Source organism: Hylobates moloch, unplaced genomic scaffold (assembly GCF_009828535.3).
Source record: "Hylobates moloch isolate HMO894 unplaced genomic scaffold, HMol_V3 SCAFFOLD_10, whole genome shotgun sequence".
NCBI lineage: Eukaryota > Metazoa > Chordata > Mammalia > Primates > Hylobatidae > Hylobates > Hylobates moloch.
In genome coordinates this window covers 50386066-50404053 of record NW_026652285.1, presented here as the reverse complement: position 1 = coordinate 50404053, position 17988 = coordinate 50386066, and the positions used below count along the sequence as shown (strand labels likewise).

At 35.9% G+C, this 17988-nt stretch overlaps 1 protein-coding gene across 4 annotated transcripts in view; it reads right to left on the bottom strand.

Moving 5' to 3' along the window:
- Positions 1–17988, bottom strand: part of VPS13A (vacuolar protein sorting 13 homolog A) — a 259625-nt gene that overhangs the window by 103357 nt on the left and 138280 nt on the right. For all 4 annotated transcript variants that reach the window (XM_058445730.1, XM_032164338.2, XM_032164339.2 and 1 more), the window contains exons 34-39: positions 13715–13862; positions 9739–9892; positions 3119–3246; positions 2575–2744; positions 1769–1986; positions 837–1069 (exon numbers count right to left, since the gene is read on the bottom strand). In XM_058445730.1, coding sequence (XP_058301713.1) covers positions 837–1069; positions 1769–1986; positions 2575–2744; positions 3119–3246; positions 9739–9892; positions 13715–13862 — 1051 coding nt within the window. The remainder of the gene's footprint in view (positions 1–836; positions 1070–1768; positions 1987–2574; positions 2745–3118; positions 3247–9738; positions 9893–13714; positions 13863–17988) is intronic.

The following is a 17988-nucleotide window of genomic DNA, read 5'->3' as shown; positions in this document are numbered from 1 at the left end:
GTATACCCTCCATTTTCTATTCTCTCTCTGCTTAGTGGAGGGCCAACTGTCTTGCAAATTTGGGCAACAGTTTATCTTATATCCCAATATATATGTATTCATTGTATCAAAATTACATCTTATATTTCTATGGTGACAATGTTTAGAATATTTATGCTTCTATAGATGCATACCAAGCATCAGGAAAAAAATACAAAGAAACAAGCAACAACTTATGCTTCTATTACTCCTTCAGAAGCTCAAATATTTTTATAAGTATTTGCTGAAAGTCAGCCAGTTAACTTGAAAAGATGTCTGTGAAGGAATGAATTTTAAGTACAGTTATGAAGAGGAGGAAGGCCAAGAGGTTACTAGAGAGTAAAATATCAATGTGAAGTATGTCAAAGCAAATGGCTGAAGGTTCAAATGAAGTTACATGGAGACAAGGAAAAACTCATTATTTGAGCAAAAACATCCAAATGGGAGAAAAAAGTTAAAACAATAAAACTGAAACAACACAGCAAACAACTGGCAGAAAGTCTTAAAAGTCCAAAGAGCAATTTGGAATTGACATGGTTAGAAAGTCAAAGTAAGATCTTAATTGAAAAGTGTCAAGATGAACCCAACTTCTTAGTGATAATATTCCCACAAATACTAACAATAATGAGCAGCATCTGGAAGAATGAAAGAGTTTCAAAGCTGGTAAATAATATTCTAAATTAAGCTCTCTAAGCAGAGAGAAAGACGTTTTACAGAGCACGGTTGGAAAGCATGTAGGTAGTTTTTGTTTCCTAAAATGGTATACACTACATCCAAAATAGTTTACAATTAAGCAGATGATCAAATAGTTAACTCACAGTAGTGATTTTGCCTTTTCTCTTGACTGGAAGAAACGGGCAGGCTCTCACTTGGAGATCTTTAATAGCAGCAGTCATTGTACTATTTTCAAGGTTACCTTTATAGCAAATTTCACATTGTGTTGTAATGACTAAGGCAGGAGCATCATTTTTTGTCATGTCAGCCACAAACACAATTTCAGGATTTTTAATAATAACATTAATTTCCCACTTCACTGATTCCTGTGTAGGTACTAAAACAAATAAAAATAAATTAAAATATCTGCTATATATTATGAATAATTTTTTATAAGAAAATATTAAAATGAAGTAATAGTAAAAAGTAAAACAAAAGAATCTTAGATCCCAAAGGAATCAACTACAACCCTTAGTGAAGACTTGAAGAAGCTACAGGCATAAGAACATTTTTAAATGAGGGGAAATCTCCACTATTTAACTGGAAAGCCTAGAAACTAACCTAGTTTCTAACTCTCAACTTGATACCCTTTCTACTATACCACAGTAAATGACATACTATAAAAAGATAATAGAAAAACCATATGTTAAAAGCTAGGAATAAATACAACAAAAATAAATGAGTGCTTTAAATTGAAATATTATCTTAATTGTGAAAAGGTATGGTTGGTTCATTATTTGCTCTGCTTGTTTTTTTCCACTAGACAAATTCCTTCAAATTACTGCCTGAAGAGAGGTACAATTACTTGTTCTAACATAAGTTTCATAATTTTTAAATGAAATATATACTGACACCTTTAAAAAATGCAAACTATACATCCTCCGAGAAAACACATTAAGGTTTTCCTTCTACTCTGAAAAATAAAATTTTAATTTCTTAAAGCATTTACTTTGATGATCTAAAAGGCTAATCAAGGTTAAGTCCTCTTGTAGCACTTCAATAAAACAAATATTAAATATTTTAGCCAATAACTAACCTTCTTCCTTAGCAGTCCATGTTTGCACACTGGTTTCTACAGCAGTGCCTGTGGTGTAGGCCTCAAGAAAGACATTTGCAACAGTCTGCAGAAATTCTACGCTTGCACAAATATACATTTCTTGAAAGACTGCATCAGTCACACAACCATCTCTGACTTTCCTGTACTTTATATCCATCATGTCTTTTTTGTCAAAACCAACTGTCAGTCCTATCATTCTGGAAAACACAATAACAACAATTCCTATGTGTGAGTAACTTAGAAGTAATCAAACATATGAGTAAAACTCAAAGACTTCATCTCTTTCACTGACAAAAAAAAAAGCATTCTGAAGTCATGTCTCTTGGGAAGATCCATAAAGTGTTCCAAATAATGAACTTACAAACTTCTGGAACACAAACGTATCATAAATGAGGAAGTGTATGTTCAATAAATTATAAGAGTTTGAATCTCAGGATATTTTTTCTTTTCAATTTTTTATGTACTTCCCATTACAATTAGCATGCATTAACAATAATTTATATTAGATTTATATTAGAGAATGTAATTTAAAGAATGTAAAAACCAATTTAATTGCACTGATTATTTCTATTTACTCAACCAATCTATCAATTATCCAGTAAGAATAGTACATAACAGAACCAGGACATTTTAAATGTTAACCGAGTACTACGAGTTGACTGAATTGAAGCTTTAAAGAACCTAGGATGCACTCAGAAAATGAATGTGCAACTCTGGAGATGAATTCTGTAAAATATATCAACGATTTCTCAAGTAAAACCTTAGAACATCATTACAATACATACCGAGGAGTTGCTTTCTTGACATGAGGTCTTTTATCATCTAAAATACAGTTTTTTAATGAAAAGGAAGAAAATGTTGAGTCATCTGTATACATTTTTAAAGTACTTATAATATTCTCCAACTTAAATTCAGCAAGTTTCAGAGAAGGATCACGAACATCTGTAAAGGAAGCCTATGAAAGGAGAAACCAATACAAAATTACAAAGAAACACAAGTCTAAAGTGTATTTTATGATGTGAACTACTACAAATTATTGCCTCTGCTTATAACAAACATCAAAATTCTGTCTCCAAAGGGCTCTAATGAAAGGCCAAAAATATATACACATCACTTTAATTTTACAATTTATTTTTCACATTAGCTATATGATAGATAACTCATTTAAAAGAGAAATAGTTATAAGTATTATTAAACAGATCAACCATTTTTCTCAGAGGGACAGATACTACAAAATACATGTTAAATATTAACATTTGTTATTTTAAAAACATCTATCTATGCAAATTTCACATGTGAAAATACATTTTCTTTTCTTCCTGGACTTACTTGTTTAGGACCTGGACTATACAGCACCATGGTGAGATAATCAGTTTTGAAGCTCATGTTTAGTGTTGTCTTAACTAGTGAGGCATGTGAATGTACTTCTACCACAGCAGCTGTCACCACAGTTGCTCCTTGAAAAAATTAAAGTTATTTAATAAAAGAAAATATCATGAAAAGTAGTTCATTAAAATACCCTTGAAATAGATTTAATAGAATTATTAAACAGGTATAGTAAAATACATTCAAGAAAATAAAATATTAGAAAATTCAGATGTAAAACTCAGTAACTTCTGGCTTAGGACTCTTTCCATAATAATTTGGGAATATTAATTGAACACTTGGTGTTTCTGTTTCCTCTTGATGCTTCTGTTTCTACTTCTGTTCCAAGGAAAAACAGAACTAATCACTGAATATGTTTGGAGATTAAGTAAAATAGCACATGTAAAATGCATACTACAGTACCTGGCACATAATTCAGTATTCAAATTTTACTTTAAAAAACTAAAACCAAGAGACATTTAAAAAATTTTTCTACTAATCAGAAGAATTCAAAATTTGTTTTCTACATTTAAATTTTGAATCAAGGCATTATACGCACATATTAAATGAGCTTAAAATGAAAAAGCAGCACTTTCTAATTCTCATTATATCTAACTTCAGAGAAAAGTACTATTATGCCAGGTAATGTATTTTCAATTGTGATAAAAATTTACATACAATGAAATACATGTATCTTATATGAACTATTTGATGAAATTTGGTAAGTGTATATTCCCACGTAATGACTACTTCAATTAAGATACTGAACACTTACATCCCTCCAGAAAGTTCCCTCTTAACACTTGCTAGCCAATCCCCAACCTCTCTACCATTCTAATTTCAATCATCGTAGATGAGTTTTGTACATTTTTTTAATTCCATATAAATGGAGTAATACAGACTGTACTATTTTGTGTGTGGCTTCTTTCAGTCAACATAATGTTTTTGAGATTCAACCATGTTGCTGCATGTACAAGTAGTTCACTCTTACAGCTAGTCATGCACTCTATGGAAAGAAATAGTTTATCCTACTATTGATGAACATTTGAGTTGTTTCCAGATTTGGGCTACTATAAATAAATCTGCTATACGTATTCCTAAATGAGTCATTTTGTGTATATATGCAGTTATTTTGGGGTGGGGTGGGAGTAAATACCGAGGTCTGGAATTGCTCTGTTAAAGGTAGGTATATATTAACTGCCAAACTCTTTGCCAAAGTGGTTATACTATTTCACATTCCTATCAGTCGTATGTGAGAATTGCAGCTGTTCCACATTCTCGTCAACCTTTGGTGTTGTCAGTCTTCTACAACTTATCTCATCTGGTGAACTGTGAAGTTTTTCTGATAAATAATTATATGAACGGCCAGGCGTGGTGGCTCACGCCTGTAATCCCAGCACTTTGGGAGGCCGAGGTGGGCGGATCACGAGGTCAGGAGATCGAGACCATCCTGGCTAACCTGTCTCTACTAAAAGTACAAAAAATTAGCCAGGCGTGGTGGTGGGCACCTGTATTCCCAGCTACTCAGGAGGCTGAGGCAGGAGAATGGCATGAACCCAGGAGGCGGAGCTTGCAGTGAGCTGAGACCGCACACTGCACTCCAGCCTGGGTGACAAAGCGAGACTCTGTCTCAAAAAAAAAAAAAAAAATTATATGAACAAGTTTTCATGTGTTCACTGCCCATTTACATAGCATCCTCTCTCAAATATCTAAATCTTTTTGGTCATTATTTTGCTTTTAAAAAGTTGCTATTAATTTATAAAAGTTCTAACGTATTCTGGATGAAAGATACATACATCAAGTCTGAGGCTTGGGTTTTTCCTATCTTGTTACTGTATCTCTAATGAGCAGAAATCTGAAATTTTGAAAAAATATACTCATATATTTAAACATTTTCTCTGTTTTTCTTTTGTTGGATTCTATTATTTTTATTACTGTCTTCTTTTCATTTACTTTGGGTTTAATTTCCTATTCTTTTTCTAGTTTCTGCTGGTAGAAGATTTAATCTTTGATTTTAAAGCTTATTCGTTTCTAATACGTTACTCTACAGTTACCAATTTCTTTCACCGTTTTAGTTGCATTCCACAAATTCTGATATATTTTATTTTCATGATCATTCAGTTCATACAACTTCTTAATTTTCCTTTTCATTTCTTTTTGATCTATGGGTTATTTAGAAATTGTTCAAGCTTTTTCACATCCTATTGTTACTACCTTCTAATTTAATCCAATGTGGTCAGAAAATTTAATGGTCCACAAAATGGTGCATCTTTGTAAACATTCCAGGAACTGTTTAAAAACAAAAATGTATTCTGCAACTGATGGTAACATTATATTATATTAATTATGTCAAGTTTGTTGATTGTATTCAAATCTTCTATATTCTTTCTGATTTTTTTGCCCATATCTTATCATTTACCAAGAGTGGTGTGTTCAAATCCCCAACTATGACTCTGTATATGTGTATTTTCTTCTTTAGTTCTGTCAATTTTGCTGCATATATTTCCAAGTTCTGTTATTAGGTATATACACATTTAGGATTGTTGCATCTTCTTTGTGAACTGACACTTTTATCGTTATTTAAAAAAAAAAAAACCTTGTAATGAGACATTCAGGAGAAAGATGAACCCTAACTGGATATTTTCATGGTCTTAAGGAAGCCTTGCTAATTTTTAGGGTGATGATGTTACTATATTTAAAAAGTAATGTCCTTATTGCTTATGGAAAAATAGCAATTAATGGTATAGTATCTGGGATTTGCTTTAAAATAATCTTATGGGCTGGAGAAAGCAGGGGGAAGAGCAGAGTGCGGGCAGTAACAAAGTAGCCACATGATATTAATTAGTGAAAGTGGGCCAGGCATGGTGGCTCATGCCTGTAATCCCAGCACTTTGGGAGACCGAGGCGGGGTGATCATGAGGTCAGGAGATCGAGACCATCCGGGGTAACACAGTGAAACCCTGTCTCTACTAAAAATACAAAAAAGTAGCTGGGCGTGGTGGCGGGCGCCTGTAGTCCCAGCTACTCGGGAGGCTGAGGCAGGAGAATGGCGTGAACCTGGGAGGCAGAGCTTGCAGTAGCCGAGATTGCGCCACAACACTCCAGCCTGGGCGACAGAGAGAGACTCTGTCTCAAAAAAAAAAAAAAAAAATTAGTGAAAGTGGGTGATGAGTACATGTGGGTTCATTACCTCATTCCTTCTACTTTGGTATATGTGTAAAAATTTCCAGAAGAAAACGATTAAAATAACATATTCAAACATCTATTTCTTGTTACATCAATTGCAGACATTGTATCTCACTCTTTAAGCCCTTACTATTTGTTTCCTCTGATCCATCTTCCTCTTTACAGCTTTGGTTAGTAATGTCTTTACTTCTAAGTTATCACAGTTCATAATATTTACTTTTTTACTTACATAAGAAGTATTCCATGTGTTGTTTAACTATGACCATGTAGTATTTTTCTTTTTTTTTCTTCCATTGTTGTATTTTTTTAATTTTATTATTATACTTTAGGTTTTAGGGTACATGTGCACAATGTGCAGGTTTGTTACATATGTATCCATGTGCCATGTTGGTTTGCTGCACCCATTAACTCATCATTTAGCATTAGGTATATCTCCTAATGCTGTCCCTCCCCCTTCCCCCCACCCCACAACAGTCCCCGGAGTGTGATGTTCCCCTTCCTGTGTCCATGAGTTCTCATTGCTCAATTCCCACCTATGAGTGAGAACATGCGGTGTTTGGTTTTTTGTCCTTGCGATAGTTTACTGAGAATGATGGTTTCCAGTTTCATCCATGTCCTTACAAGGACATGAACTCATCATTTTTTATGGCTGCATAGTATTCCATGGTGTATATGTGCCACATTTTCTTAATCCAGTCTATCGTTGGACATTTGGGTTGGTTCCAAGTCTTTGCTATTGTGAATAGTGCCGCAATAAACATACGTGTGCATGTGTCTTTATAGCAGCATGATTTATAGTCCTTGGACTATAGTCCTTGGACTATAAATCATGCTGCTATATCTAGAACTAGAAATACCATTTGACCATGTAGTATTTTTCAATGATGAGACTTACAGTAATACTGCCTCTGCTGCTACACTGTCACAATGAGTGCATCTCTGAAAAATAAGAGGTTCTCTTCTCACATTGTAACGATGGCTCAAAATTATGCAAAATTTAGTCCACTTCACTTCTGCAACATGGTATAGAAATTTCTTAACAACAGAAAACACTTTCCTGTCTATATCAGTTATATAATATAGCTAACTCTGTATCCTACATACTATGTGGAATTCATGCTATTTTTCTTCTATAGGACATTCTTCCACGTGGCTTTTTTCTTTCCTTAAAGCATTCTCATTTACTTTTTAATGAAAGCCAATTAATTTCTAGCCTATTCACATAGATAATTTGGAGATTCCCTTTCAATGTACTCCTGGGTAGGCCTAGGTTTTTTTAACCCCATATTTTCCTGTTTCCTAGATTTCCTGACTTTCTGAAATACATTTTCAAACTAATTTCTTTTACGAATGGGTATGAAGAAGTCTAAGAAAACTGAGTCACAGGAAATCTCAGAATTATTTTCTTTTCACATTTTGGGTGATGGCTTGGCTGTGTATAGAATCTGAGCTTCAAAAACCACTTTCCTTAGAATTCTGAATAGATTCTTCCATTGTCTTCTACCATCCAAGAATTTTATTCCATCATGTTTTACTGATGATAAATAAAAAACAACAAAAATCGATCATGCAATCATTTTTTTCTAAGTCCCTGACAGGCAGCCTGCTTTTTTTCTGAAACTTTAGAAAATCTTAGCTTTACCATTCTGACATCTCATGAAAATGTGTTTGCATGTGGAATCTTAGTTTACCCAATCTGCTGGAAACTCAATAGATTCATTATAGCTAAGAGCTTCCTTCAATATTTACTTAGGTCTGGACAGTTTACAGCAGCTCACCCTTACCTGCACTTTGAATTACCTGTGGTCAGGTCAACTGGGGTCTGAAAATATTATGATACTTTGAGAGACAGACCACATTCACGTAACTTTTATGACAGTATACTGTTATAATTGTTCTATTTTATTAGTTGTTCAACTCTTACTGTGCCTAATTTATAAATTCAACTTTATGATACCTATGTATGTATAGGAAAAAATATAGTTTGGGTACTATCCAAACATAGGTTTGGTAATACCCAAAGTTTCAGGCGTCGACTGGGGTCTTGGAACATATTCCCTGCAGGTAAAAGGAGAGTACTATACTTCTTTAAAGAATTGCCTTCCATTTCCTCAATTATTTCTTCTGTAACACTCATTCTGGAATTGGACCTTCTGAACTAAAACATCACTCTTAAGTTTTATCACATTTTCCATCCCTGTGCTTTTTTCTACTCTGTCATGGGAGATTGCCTCAACCAAATATTCCAACTCAATACTTCTAATTACATGTTCAGTGTTTTTGTTTCAAATTTTCAGCAATAATATTTGGATTTCCAGCAACTCTCCTATCCTTGGGTGAGGTGGTGGTGCTGGTGGGATCCATTTCTTGTATTATCTTCTCAAAATCCTCTTAGAATGTCAGTTTGTTTTTTGTTTGTCTGCTTCCTTTTCTGTCACTTCAATTATCTGTTTCCTTCAGAAAACACGATTTTATTTATCTTAGTTTCATTCATGCTTGGGGCTTTTATAATTTTCTTCATATCTGACCATTCATATTTAACAATAAAGGACTGGTTTGATTATTCCAGCTAGTAAGGGTGGTGTTTCCTACAATGTTGCAAATGTAAAGCTGGTTTTCTGTTAGGATTCTCCCTGAGTAAAAGTGCTGTGTAACACCTCAGGGCTTTGCAAAGGTGAGTCTCGTGAACTAGTAGGTTTCATTTTGAGGTAGGTAGGTCTGAGGATCCCCTATAAGGCCAGAATAAGAACTTTATGCTTACGCAGCGACATCATCCCAGCACTAACTGACCCTCTGTATGCGCTGGTGCTGAACTCAGAAACCAGCCACATTCCACAGAGCACACTGGATCCAACATTAGATGAAGCCTCTTTCTAAGTTCTGCTTCCTTCTACTCTGTTTCATCCATCTCCCAAATATTTGTTAAACTCCACCATCTACTAATAATCATCCTCTCTTTGCACCTCTAATACTTTGATATTCCTAATATCAATATAAAAGATTCGTTTGGGATATATGCCACACTAGGGATAGGGAGAAGATGGGGGAAGGGGAGAAAAATGGAAAATGAGGAGCTACAAGGAAGTCAGGAAAACATGAATATATATTGAGGAATTTTGTTAACAACAGGACTAGGAACTTTCATTCAAAGAAAAAAAATCAACACAATGACTAATAACACAGACAATTTAGAGATGTCTGAATGGAATTACTGATTAGAAAGAGATTTACAAATCTTATTTTGCCCAAGCTAAAGAAAAAGAAGGAAAGAAAGAAGGAAAGGAGGGAGAAAGAGGAGAGGAAGGAGGGAAAGGATAGAAGGAAGGGGAGGGAAGAAGACAGAAGAAAAAAGAGAGAAAGAGAGGAAAACAGAAAGAAATTTGAAGTTAAAAACATACCTCCTGAATGGTGTGAAGCATTAGTAGTAACTCCACTAGCAGCACTGTATTGGTCTTTTGTTACAGCAGGTGATGCACTACCATCTTTTTCATACCATATATTGCCATGCAATGTTTTAAAAATAGTTGTTATATCTTCTTGACTAAGAATGAACTGTTAAAAAAAAAAAGATTTGCTCTTTTTAGCACTGCTACTTCATTGCAGAATTTAACTGCAGTTAAAATTCTCAGAGGAGAAAAATGAAAGACTGTTTCAATCCTCCACCACACCAATTAGACATTTTTACAAACTGAATATTCAGTTTTCTAAATGACCATGTGCTCTTTAGTAGCTTGTGAAATATAGAACTAAATTAGGTGCTAATACCAATGAAGTTATGAATAAAGAACTATTTGTTATTAATGTACCAAATAATATAGTAATTTTAAACTTTTAAAATGAACTTTAAGTAGTTATCTATCTACTTTGGATTTTTTTGGTTAGTAAGCACCTCATTTTACAAATGTAGAATAATAAAAAATGATACATTTGGTTAATCAAAAATTTTAGAGTTCACAATGTGTTTTATATGAACTATTTTATGTGAACCTCGAAGAAGTCCTAGGTATATGGAATATAATCCTGAAATGTATTTAGTTAGTTAGGTAGTTAGTGAATGGGTCTCATTCTGTCACCCAGGCTGGCATGCAGTGGTGCAATCCTAGCTCACTGCAGCCTCAAACTCCTGGGCGCAATCTCTGACCTCAGCCTCCCAAGAAACTGGGATTACAACCATGCACCAACATGCCCAGCTAATGCAATCCTGATATTTATATTTATATTTGTAAGACACTGAGCTAAATGGTTAATATGCTTAGGTCCACACATAAACTAGGAACTAACACAAAGAGCTAATAATTTCAGGCCAGGTGCAATGGGTCACGCCTGTAAGCCCAGCACTCTGGGAGGCCGAGGTGGGCAGATCAGTTGAGGCCAGGAGTTAAGAGAACAGCCCAGCCAACACGGTGAAACCTCGACTCTACCGAAAATACAAAAATTAGCCGGGCATAGTGCACACCTGTAATCCCAGCTACTCAGGTGGCTGAAGCAGAATTGTTTGAACCTGGGAGGCAGAGATTGCAGAGAGCCGAGATCGCACCACTGCGCTCCAGCCTGGGCAACAGAGACTCTGCCTCAAAAAAAAAATAAAGAGCCAATTTCAAATCCTAGCTGTTACAAATTTAGTCCCAAATCAACAGCATAAGACCTGCCTTAATAGCTGTGATGGTTAATTTTGTATGTCACTTTGGCTCAGTCACAGTACCTACATATGTGGTCAAACATTAAATGTTTCTGTGAAAATATTTTTTAGATGAAATTAATATTTAAATCTCTAGACTCTAGGTAAATCAGATTACACTCCATAATGTAGGTGGACCTCATCCAATCGTTTTGTATTGAAGTTGGAGGCCTTCTATAAAAAAAGACTGACCTCCTCCAAGCAAGAATTCTGCCAGCAGACTGCCTTCAGATTCGAGCTCCAACACTACCTCTTCCCTGGGTATCCTTCCTGCTGGCCTACCCTGTAGATTTTGAACTTGGTGGCATCTGCAATCATGTACACCAATTCCTTAAAATAAGTCTCTCCCTTTTCCCTCTCTTTACACACACACACACAGACACACACACACACACACACACACACACACTCTCTCTCTCTCTGGAGAACTCTAACACAACAGAAATAATGTAAAAAAAGATATTTGAGTTTGGCTCACTTCTAAGTTTGTCAAAACAACAAAAAGGATTTTTAGCTGTTACGACCCCAAGGAGATAATTTGAATCCCACAATATTTAACAAGTTTTACTTGTACCAAGCTTTCTTTGACTGCATTTCAAAGACGATACATTAATTTAGTGTTTTAAAATTAAGTCCATGTGTACCTTATACATACTACTAATGTTTTGGGGTTTTTTTAAGCTTTCATTCCTTCATTCTTTTATTCATGACACTTATTTTGTAACTATGTAACAGACACTGCAAAAAGAGTTCATATAATAAGGTGAAATTAAATATTACAACTTCTAAACCATGTCTTCCAGTTAGTATCCGTCTATCGCACGCACCTCAAATACTGATTATTAATCGGCACTTTTCCTTCACTTTTGCCAGGAGCTCAGTGGAGGAAGTTCAAAGAACTGTAAGGATCCCGGGGCTGCTGATCTGCAGTATCTACATGTCAGGACAGGCTGTGTATGCAACCACTGAAAATCTGACAAGTCAGAAATCACAAGCTGCTCCACTTGGTCTGGATGCATTAGACAAAATGATTTCACAACCAATTCTAGCCGCTCCCTGACACAGAAGATGAGGCCCAGGAGGGAACAAATATCTGGGCTCTGGGGTGAGCTGTAACAGCAGCTAAACAACTACTCAGGTGAATCAGAGTAAGGGAAGCTCCAACTTTATCCTAGAGGGTTGGCCTCAAAAGGCAGCTGGGCACTTGCAGATTGTCGGCAGCATCACCAGGACATTCTGTATGGATTCTACCTGGGGAAGAGCACGAGAAAGCAGTATCTTTGCTGCCCCACGCAAATATGCCTAATAACTGGGCCCAGTGGGATGGCAACTGCCCCAGCATGCTGGGTGGAACACACTATGTTTTATAAGTTTCTATATGTTTTATAAGTTTGTTATCTTACCAATACAAATAGACTTCAAATATTTATTTTAAGATAACTTCCATCTCCTACCCTATAAGTTAAAGCAGCCATTATGATCTTACACACTAAGATTTTTCATAATGCCATCATGTTTTATGCTCTGAATATACATTTGACTTAAAAGTCTGAAATCTCGGCCAGGCGTGACGGCTCACGACTGTAATCCCAGCACTTTGGGAGGCTGAGGGGGGTGGATCACGAGGTCAGGAGATCGAGACCATCCTGGCTAACACGGTGAAAGCCCGTCTCCACCACAAATACAAAAAATTAGCTGGGCGTGGTGGCGGGTGCCTGTAGTCCCAGATACTCAGGAGGCTGAGGTAGGAGAATGGCATGAACCCCAGAGGTGGAGCTTGCAGTGAGCTGAGATTGCACCACTGCACTCCAGCCTGGGCGACAGAGCGAGACTCCATCTCAAAAAAAAAAAAAAAAAAAAAGTCTGAAATCTCTAAAATGATGGTTTTCTCTTAATAAATAAAATTTTTACAGAAAGAAATAGAAAGGGAAACTGGGAGGTGGGGAGAAGGATTTGGTAAGTAGGTTTCTTAAAGAAACCTCCCAGAGTGTATGTTGCTATCACTTCGGCAAAGCCTATGACACACTTTTGACTTTCATCCAGTCAAGGGAAAAAAATATGAACTTGTGGGCAGCTCCATGAGAGATCTTTGAAGCAATGTCAACCAATAAGAAAGTAAAACTAAGGTGGTGACACATTTGCCGTTTTCATTTTCAACTTATGAATTCTTCTAATACTTTCTCTTCCTTTGTATAGATTATTTCATATATTTCCATGGCTTTAAAGGCCATCTATATGCTGGTGACTCCAAAATTAGTATTTCTAACCTAGTCTTTCCAATAAATTCTATATTAACATACCTAATTGACTACAGCACCATGCCTATTATTTGCGTCCTTCATTAAATTTACCACAATTTATAACTATTTTAATTATGTGTCTGATTACTTTTTTACTATCTAACTACTACTATACCTTCCAGATCACCATCACCACCAACCCCTGCATTAGACTGGAAAGTTCCATGAAGTCAGAGACAATGTCATTGCTTCCTTGCCACTTTATCTCCAGTAATATTTGTTAAAAGAATAAATAGAGGCCATTTTTAAATGAATTCTAGTTTAATATAATCACTATTTCAATTCTGATCAAGGTGATTATGTATATACAAATTCCACTCGAATGATGCCTTATGTCCCCAAGCAATATTTTTCAACAAGCAAAACAAAATTTGGTAAGTATCCAAAAAAAGTTACCTCCATAGGTTTCAGTTGAGCATTTACATTAAAACAAGGAACTTCCTGGTACCACTCCCAGCATAAATTTCGTTCAACCACCACCTCAAGATTTAATGGCAGTAGTAGATCCAGTACTTCCTGGTATGCATCATTAATAAATTGAGATCTATAAGTAGAGATAACGTTCTTTTAAATTGTTTCATATACATTCAGGTAGTTAAAAAAAGATTAACTTAAATTTATCCTTTTACATGCAAATAGCAGAAATCAATAATTTGTTGGGTATAAAGGGAAAAAAATCTATCAGGCTTCTTTTTTTATCTGCCAAAATGAGTTGAGTGATGTTCTATCCCACTAAAAACCTGGGTGACTTACACTGAGCTGAGTGTTCCATATTATACAGAAATAGAGCTAGGCACAGTAGCTTATACCTGTAATCCCAGCACTTTGAGAGGCTGAGGCGGGCAGATCACTTAAGGTCAGGAGTTTGAGACCAGCCTGGCCAACATGGTGAAACCCCATCTCTACTAAAAATACAAAAAGTAGCTGGCCGTGGTGGCATGCGCCTGTAGTCCCAGCTTCTTAGGAAGCTGAGGTAGGAGAACTGCTTGAACCTGGGAGGTGGAGGTTGCAGTGAGCCGAGATCGCATCACTGCCTGCACTCCAGCCTGGTCAACAGAGCGAGACCCTGTCTCCAAAAAAAAAAAAAGAAAAAAAAAAGGAAAAAGGAGAAATATGTATTTTTAAATACAATTTTGTAATATGGTAAAAAGTGCAAAAGTATATAAGTTGTTAAGTTGTATAGTAAACCATTAAAATAAGAATTATCTCTATGTAGGCCAGGAGTGGTGGCTCATGCTTGTAATCCCGGCACTTTGGGAGGCCAAAGCAGGTGGATCACCTGAGGTCAGGAGTTCGAGACCAGCCTGGCCAACATGGTGAAATCCCATCTCTACTAAAAATACAAAAAGTAACCAGGCGTGGTGGTGGGCCCCTGTAATCCCAGCTACTTGGGAGGCTGAGGCAGGAGAATCACTTGAACCCAGGAGGCAGAGGTTGCATTGAACTGAGATCATGCCATTGCTCTCCAGCCTGGGCAACAAGAGTAAAACTCTGTCTCAAAAAAAAAAAAAAAAAAATTATCTCTATGTAATTTGTAAACAAACATTATATAAGACATCATTATAAAAACATTTTAACTCACTGATTTAGATAAGTAACAGAATATCACATATTCCCTTATTTTATAAAAAACAAGTAGCACCATATGAAATTTTTATTTCTATGAGTTAAAATAGCTGAATACATACAATTTAAATTGAACTATATTTGCCTTTCCAAGCACTTATAAAGGTAAGACTGATGCTCAGGAATGAACAAAAATGTAGTAGGTCAATTGAACCCCTTCAAGTAACAATGTGACCATAGAAGCCTCCCATTGTACCTCAAAGTGACAATCTCAAAGTATTACTCCTCAATAATGTACTTATATTTTAATTAGCAGCAAATCCTTAAATTAAGGTATAACACCATGACTGTAGAATTTTGGCAATCATTTAATCAATATGAGAGAAATATGAGAGTTCATCAGGGATCTCCCAAAATGCCTGGTACCAAGCCATTTAATGAATGAATGATAGAGTGACACCAAACTTACGTATGTCTGCATGCTTGCGATCTCCGCTTAATGGTAATAGGTTAAGGAATCTAAAAGCCCCATAGGGAATGCTGCACACATAGATTTTCTTTTCTTTTTTTCAGTTATCCTCTGTAGGCTAGGATGCATATATAATTTTAATAGCCATATTAGAATAAATGGCTATACTAGTATTTTAATTAACCTTCTATTATTAAAATTTCATATTTTCCAATTCTTCACCATAATAAATACTTGGATTTTCTATATCTATATCTATATCTTCATCTATATATCTTTGAGTAAATTTCTGTCCTTTGGACAAACTACGAGAAAGAAAACTGTTACGTCAAAAGATTACTTTCTGAAAAAACTTTTTATCAGTACTACCCAATATATGGATTAAATACACCTTTCCTACGTGCTCCCACACGTACCTTATACTTTTTCCATCACTGCATTTAATACATTGCATTTTAATAGTTTATTATGTCCTCTATATTTTCAATTAGAATGAAAGCTTCATGAGGGCAGGAACTATGTTCATCTTATTCTTTGCTTTTTGTCAGTACTTAGATGATTGGCATGCGCCATATAATGAATAAATATTTGCTAAATTGCATTCAAGTTGGATTAACGTATAAAGAACATAGTCACAAACATGAATTCCTATTTTTCTTTATGAGCTTTCTAAGAAGTTGTAACTAAACTGCATTTTCTGGGGGTTGGCTTGTTTTTTTGAGACAGTCTCATTTTGTCATCCAGGCCAGAATGCAGTGGCATTAACACAGGTCACTGCAGTCTCAATCTTCCAGGCTCAAGTGATTCTCCTGCCTCAGTCCCATAAGTATCTGGGATGACAGGCATATGCCACCATACTCAGCTAATTTTTGTATTTTTTGTGGAAATGGGGTTTCACCGTGTTGCCCAGGCTGGTCTCAAACTCCTGAGCTCAAGCAATCTGCCATCCTCAACCTCCCAAAGTGCTGGGTTTACAGGTGTGAGCCAATATGCCCAGCAACTGCATTTTCAATTATCAATTATTTTAAAATTATTTCCGGAAAAACTGGCTACACTCTATAACTGAGTAATTCTATTTCTAGGAACTCATCCTCAGGAAATGAATTATCCCAAAGAAATGAGTAGACAATTACGTAAGTACTGATGTAATAAAGATATCAATCATCAATATAGTGTGATTTATAACAGCAAAAATGTATATATATATTAGAATCAAATTTCTAACAAAAGGCAGGTTTAGATTTTCTAAAAACAGGAATATTTGGAAAAATTTATGCACTCAAAATAATGACATGGAAAATTTACAGCATATTTTTAAGAAAAAAGCTATTTACAACACAAAACACAATATAATTCTTTTTATACTAGTTCTGGGATACATGTGCAGAATGTGCAGGTTTGTTACATTGGTATACATGTGCCATGGTGGTTTGCTGCACCCATCAACCCATCATCTAGATTTTAAGCTCCACATACATTAATTATTTGTCCTAATGCTATCCTTTCCCTTGTCTCCCACCCCAACAGGCCCCGGTGTGTGATGTTCCCCCTCCTGTGTCCATATGTTCTCACTGTTCAACTCCCACTTACGAGTGAGAACATGTGGTGGTATTTGGTTTTCTGTTCCCGTGTTAGTTTGCTGAGAATGATGGTTTCCAGCTTCATCCATGTCCCTACAAAGGACATGAACTCATTCTTTTTTATGGCTGCATAGCATTCCATGGTGTATATGTGCCACATTTTCTTTATCCAGTCTGTCATTGATGAGCATTTGGGTTGGTTCCAAGGGTTTGCTATTGTGAATAGTGTTGCAATAAACATATGTGTGCACATGTCTTTACAGTAGAATGATTCATAATCCCTTGGGTATATACCCAATAATGGGATGGCTGGGTCAAATGGTATTTCTGGTTCTAGATCCTTGAAAAAAAACTGTGAAAAAAGACCGTTTTCCACAATGGTTGCACTAATTTACACTCACACCAACAGTGTAAAAGTGTTCCTATTCCTCCACATCCTCTCCAGTATCTGTTGTTTCCTGGCTTTTTAATGATTGCCATTCTAACTGGTGTGAGATGGTATCTCATTGTAGTAAATGTCCACACTGCCCAAAGTAATTTATAGATTCAATGCTATTCACATCAAGCTACCACTGACTTTCTTCACAGAATTAGAAAAAACTACTTCAAATTTCATATGGAACCAAAAAAGAGCCCATATAGCCAAGACAATCCTAAGCAAAAAGAACAAAGCTGGAGGCATCACACCACCTGACTTCAAACTACACTACAAGACTACAGTAACCAAAACAGCATGGTACTGTTACCAAAATGGATATATAGACCAACGGAAAAGAACAGAGGCCTCAGAAATAACACCACGCATCTACAACCATCTGATTTTTTGACAAACCTGAAAAAAACAAGCAATGGGGAAAGGATTGCCTATTTAATAAATAGTGTTGGGAAAACTGGCTAGCCATTTGCAGAAAACTGAAACTGGACCCCTTCCTCACAAGCATGGCAGAAAGTAAAGGAGACACAGAGGCACGTCTTACACAGTGGCAGGCAAAAAGAGGATGAGAGCCAAGCGAAAGGGGTTTCCCCTTTTAAAACCATCAGATCTCATGAGACTT